This window comes from Gracilinanus agilis, chromosome 1 (genome assembly GCF_016433145.1).
Source record: "Gracilinanus agilis isolate LMUSP501 chromosome 1, AgileGrace, whole genome shotgun sequence".
NCBI lineage: Eukaryota > Metazoa > Chordata > Mammalia > Didelphimorphia > Didelphidae > Gracilinanus > Gracilinanus agilis.
Genome location: NC_058130.1, coordinates 354671423 through 354677258, shown reverse-complemented (window position 1 = coordinate 354677258; position 5836 = coordinate 354671423). Strand labels below are relative to the sequence as shown.

The window sequence follows — 5836 nt, the reverse complement described above, 5'->3', positions numbered from 1 at the left end:
AGAGAGAGAGAGAGAGAGAGAGAGAGAGAGAGAGAGAAAGAAAGAAAGAAAGAAAGAAAGAAAGAAAGAAAGAAAGAAAGAAAGAAAGAAAGAAAGAAAGAAAGAAAGAAAGAAAGAAAGAAAGAAAGAGAAAGAAAAGAACAGAACCAATGGAATGAAAAACAAAAGGTAAATGTAGAAATTTTGGTGACCCAGCTAAGTCAAGAGCATTCTGAGATGATTTTAGGATGAAACTATAAGGAAGACAGCAAACACATGAAGAATGGAAAAAATTTGCCAGAATTTCTATAGCAAATTATTTTGTCCAGAAGTGATACTGGAGATGCTACATTTAGATTCTCAGCCTCGTAGTCTCCTTTGTGCTACAAAAGGAAGCATCATAGGGGGCAGCTGGGTAGCTCAGTGGATTGAGAGTCAGGCCTAGAGACGGGAGGTCCTAGGTTCAAACCTGGCCTCAGACACTTCCTAGCTGTGTGACCCTGGGCAAGTCACTTGACCCCCATTGCCTACCCTTACCACTCTTCTGCCTTGGAGCCAATACACAGTATTGACTTCAAGACGGAAGGTAAGGGTTTTAAAAAAAAAAAAAAAAAAAAGGAAGCATCATATAAGATATCTGTGTCTAAGAGAAAGCGAGATTCCCTGTAATTTGTGGAGTCCTTAAGATGCCTCAGTTTGTAAATGACATTGTGAAGAATTCATCGGGCCCTGGTGAATTGTGGTGTCCTCAATGAGATCCACAGGCATTCAATATATCTGTTGCATGTGTGCTGTGTAAAAATACCTATAGAGATTGTCCATTACAAGTTTAAAATTGTATTAAGACTTTTAGGATAGCCTGTACATATATGATCTTGCTTTTATGGATCCTTGTCTCTGAATAAAGGTTCATTTTTTTAAAACGTTGCTTAAACATGTGTTAGTTACTTAATACTGATTGGATTCGTTTGAAATTGGATCGAGATTCAAATTCATTTGGAAGGTATAGTATGTCAAAAATTCTAATAGGTTCCTAAAAGAGTATATTATACTGTACTTTAATAAGAATCTGTAATTTCCTGTTACCAGAGCCAAAGAGAACTGAGAATCTCTGAATCTAGTTTATTTCTTTTGCCATTAGAAACTAATAGAATTAAAAGAATAACTGTTCTTTATAGAGACACTTAACTTTAACTCTCTTTTCTGGTATTGACAAAGCAAAGCTTTGAAACATAGTCTTTAATGGCACCAAGAACAAATTGAAGTCTGGGCACTATTATCGGAGCACCTGGTTTGGAAAGTCTCAAGGCAGTGTTGGAAGCCAAATGAACCTGACCAGATGATGTTGAACATAAGGGGCTGACTGTGGAGTTGGAGTATCTTTTTCTACTGGAGATACCTCAGTAGAGGGGCTTAAAATGACATCTTCCTATCCTCCTGAGTATCCCTAGAAATTTTAGCTTGTCCCCAGAAAAGTTATGTGCCTAGGAAAGAGTTATAATAAATGTAGTTGTGAATCAACAATTTCTTCCCAATTATTTTAATGTTTTAAAACTACCCAAAGGGATTCCTTTGTACACCCCTTTTTTCTCCTCCTCCCCTAGGCGAGTTGGAATGTCTAATAAGGAGCAGTTTGTTTTTTTGGGAAATAATTTGACTTTTTCTTGTTTCTTGAATTTGGGAGATGGGTCTTTATGGCAGCAACTGAGCTAAATTAGATTGTAAGATGCAAATCAACTGTGTTTAAATCTAGTAAAAGTTTTGACTGGTCACTCCTATTTACTAATAATTGGCATTGTGTGTTTTCTCTACTTAAAATCCTTAAGAATTCAGGCTGTGCACCTTAATAATGGTGTGGCATTAGTCACATCTGGAAAATGAAGGTGTGTACTAAATTACATTTGAAGTTCCTTTCTGCTCTAAATTCTACAAACCTGTGAATTCCTTAGAAAGTTATAGCCCCAATACAAAGATATTTGTACTAGTCCTTAATTTTTCTGCACATGTTATTTAATATAACCAGTTCTTTTAAAAAAATGAAACATTCACATAATGGAAAAGTTGGTACATGTAAGGAGGGAAAAAGGGGTTTTATGGGTTCAATATATTAAAAGATGGTTGCCAGAGGATTGGGCTATTATCAATCCTCAAAAATAATCCCAAGTCAAAATTGACTTTTATGGAAGTTTATTTACAATTAAGAAGAGAGAGAGGAAATAAGGAAATAAGAATCTAATCCAGTAGGTAATTTATTACAATCCTCTAATTAATCCAGGTAGATCTTAACCCTCATTCACCTCCGGGCCTTTGGCCCTCTAACTCTCGGCTGAGGGTTAATGGAGCAAATTTCATTCACAGAGTCTATTAAAAGAAATTTCTTATGAGAAGTTCAGGCAGATTCAGTTAGTCTTTAAACTCACCACATGGAATTCAAAGAAGATATTTAAAGCAGTCTCACCAGAGTCTCAGCGTTCCAACACTCCTCTATGAATCAGAAGAGGTCCATCACCAGACATCCTCTTCACCAGAAGCCCCCAGCTGACTGAGGACCTTCTCCTTTTAAAGGGGTCACTTATGCATCACTTCCTGTGCCTCCCTCCCAATTTGCATGTCCAGTCACAATAGACGATTCTCATAGTACTGCCTAGGGGGCAGTCAGTTGATTCTGATTCGTCACCCACTCTAGCACACATGGGTTACAGACCTCCCAGAATTAGAGGTGCTCTCACCTTTGGTGATTAAATCTAAAGATGGGCAGTGTAGATTTAATCTGATTATCACACACACACACACACACACACACACACACACACACACACACACACACAATATACTTCTGTTTGAAAAGTAAAATATACATCTTCTCCAGAATTTCCAGTATGATTCACCATTGCATGAATGCAATAAACATTTAAAATAGATCATGAACTTGGTAAATGTATTCAATATCATCAGCAATGTTGCATTAACTCAACCTTATAAGACTTAAAAGTTGAGTCAGGTGTTTGGAGATTGATCATTAATCTTGAAGCAGCCTTGTCCTGTAGAAGCTGATTTGAGCCCTGTGTTTGTTAGTTGAACATAAGTCTTCCTTTGAGGAAAATTTCCCCACTGAATCAGTGTTCCTGAAGCTCCAGTCATCAGGAAGGCAGAAATAATCCTTTTACTCAAGGAAAGGTTATAGATATAAGCAAAGGTTACTTCTGTTTCTATTTGAAACTAAAGGAATAAAAGAATTACTATCCTATGTAGAAAGACTGCTTTTATTCCCTCTTGCTATTGAGAAAGCAAAGCTCTGAAACATAATTTTCAGTAGCACCAAGAACAAATTGAATCTGGGCACTCATGAAGTTGTACCCAGTTTGGAAAGTCACAAGGCAGTGGTGGTACAGTTGGACTTGATGCATTTTGTCTAATGTTTTTTGGCTCTTTTTTTTTCTACAGCTTGCCTTGAAGGACCCAGTACATACGGTGTCACTGCAGCAGTTTGTCTATGAGAAGCTCAAAGCACAACAGGAGTTGCTGGGAGAACAAAGCTTTCAGGCTCTCATGGAGACAGTGGATACAGAAATTGTCACCCAACTACAAGATTTTTTACAGGGCTTCTGAAAGCCCAGGCAGAGCATTGAGTGGCCAACTCTCTCTTCACAAAATAAGATGAATACAGAGATTACCAGATAGGGTTGACATGCAAAAGAAATCAGTGGTGAAAGAAAGTAAAGAAGTGTAAACCACAAAGCCATTTTTTGGGCTTCAGAATTCAGAAGAAATGTGGGAAATGCCTCATAACGAGAGTTTACAAACCTGTTCCTCAAGAGAGTAGTTTTGTATTTGGGGATGGGGTGGGGTGGGGTGGGGGACCTGGAGTTTGCAAGAGAAAATGTGTTCAATGAAAATAGCTGCCTAGTTTATTGTTAAGAGAAGAAAATGGTTTTGATTATCATTTAATCATGTACTCTTAACAACTTAAGAAGTGAAGGTTGATAGTTAATGTCTGAAATGTTTTCCTGCAGCAAAAATTAGCTCATGTTGGTGACTGCCTTACCCATTTTTTAAGTGAACGAAACTACAGATTTTTTTAAAAATGGCAAAGCCATTTTTGGATATAATTGGAGACTAAGAAATTTGGTCATTAGGTAAAAATACTATATATATATAGAGAGAGATATATATTCCTAAGATTATCTTGAAAGGGAAATGTTTTCATCTAAAAATAAGAAATCCAGTTATATCAGCCAAATGCTTTTATTTTCATTGTACTAATCTGATATAGGGATTGTTGTTAGTAAAGGGATATTTTTCTCATTTTATTTTCAGGAAACACACTTAGTCTTTAAATATGTACTGTAAGGCCTGCACAATGAACTTGGGATACTGCAGTGCCGGGTTGGAGACCTGAGTTCACTGTTCACTCCCATTCCTTATATCAGTAGTTGGGGCTTACTACCCTAACATGAGCCCCAGGAAAAACTGAGGGGTTAACTAACGACCACTCGAGAAAAGTCATTGTCCAGGGGTACCTGTCTCAACTTCCTGAAGTGGAAAGGGAACAGATATGAGTCAGGGGCCTTAAAAGATATGGGCGAGGATCAGAGGACAGAATAGAGATCATACAGACAGTGATGCAAAGAATCTGCCTGCCTTATTCCTCAGACAATAACATGTAGTACCAAAAAAGAAAAAAAAATTAAAAGCCTTACTTTGTTTTACTTCCCCTGTTGTAAGGAACCTTTAAGACATTTTTTAGGAAACGTTCTAAATTAAGGTTAGGAAAATTTTGATCTTTCTATAGAAAGTTGGGTACAGTATGTAACTGTAGGGAACCCACCGCCCCTTTGTAAGCTGTGGAGCCCAAAATGTATTCAAGTATTTGATGTTTTCAGCAAGACAAAGAAAGTATATGGTCTCATTAAAGTTCCAAAGATACCTCATCTCCGCCTGACTTGGTCTGACTGGTTGCTTTCTCTACCTTCCCCCACCCCCAATGCCCATTTCAGAACACATTTCACAAGGGATTTCCAATAGATGCCTCATTTCACAACTCTGTAGGAAAATAAAAGGTGTGCAGCAGATTGCCAATGGCAAATCATAGTGGCACCTGGAGTTCACCATTTCATTTAATTACAAAGGACTTCTTTACCTGGACTGCATTCCACATCTTTTCTGTCTCTATCATTGCCCAACCAGTCTTAAGATTGATCCTAAATTTGACCTGACTTCTTTATTTTGGGTAACTTCTGATCTTAACAGAAATGCCCATATAAGCTCTTTGAAAATAATCCTCAGATCTTAGATTTATAAGTTTAGAATTATGCCAAAGTACGGAATGTCACAAGCCTTAAATAATTTTAAATTGTACTAAGACTTCTGAAACGCCACGTATTTACAAATTATTTGCATATAGGGGCTTATGCTTTTTTTGACTCTTCAGATAGTCTCAGATAAAACTGCAGATTACATCAGAAGCTCTCAGTTAAGTCCTGTTACATGCCAAAGTTGTTGGGGTTTTTTAGTTCCATAAAACTGTCTTGTTCCCTATTTTATCAGTTGAATGCAAGTTTTCTATTGAGGAGATTTTTCTCAAAATATTGAAAGGTCAGTGTTTTCCTAACCTGGATTCTTTCTATTGTCCCTTGACAGATTCCCCAAGAGGCCACATTTAAAATAAACTTTGTTTAATAAGGTCATCTTTGGTCCATCCTGTCACCACAGAAGCAGCCCTGTGACACTTCTAAAACACAGTTTCTCCTTTTCAGTTTTCAGTGAAGTCCTTGCCCACCTTTTCATGCTATGCCCACCCTGCAGACTAGGTAATAATCTTTCTTGGATCTATTTCAAGTTTTCTGTTTAAATACAA

The 5836-nt window shown here is 37.3% G+C and overlaps 1 protein-coding gene across 1 annotated transcript in view; it reads left to right on the top strand.

The window, feature by feature from the left end:
* IPO11 (importin 11) overlaps nucleotides 1-4910 on the top strand; it is a 222537-nt gene extending 217627 nt beyond the window's left edge. The window contains exon 29 of the mRNA XM_044663634.1: nucleotides 3424-4910. Within this exon, the coding sequence (XP_044519569.1) occupies nucleotides 3424-3588 (165 nt within the window). The 3' untranslated portion in view covers nucleotides 3589-4910. The remainder of the gene's footprint in view (nucleotides 1-3423) is intronic.
* Nucleotides 4911-5836: the final 926 nt, after the last annotated feature.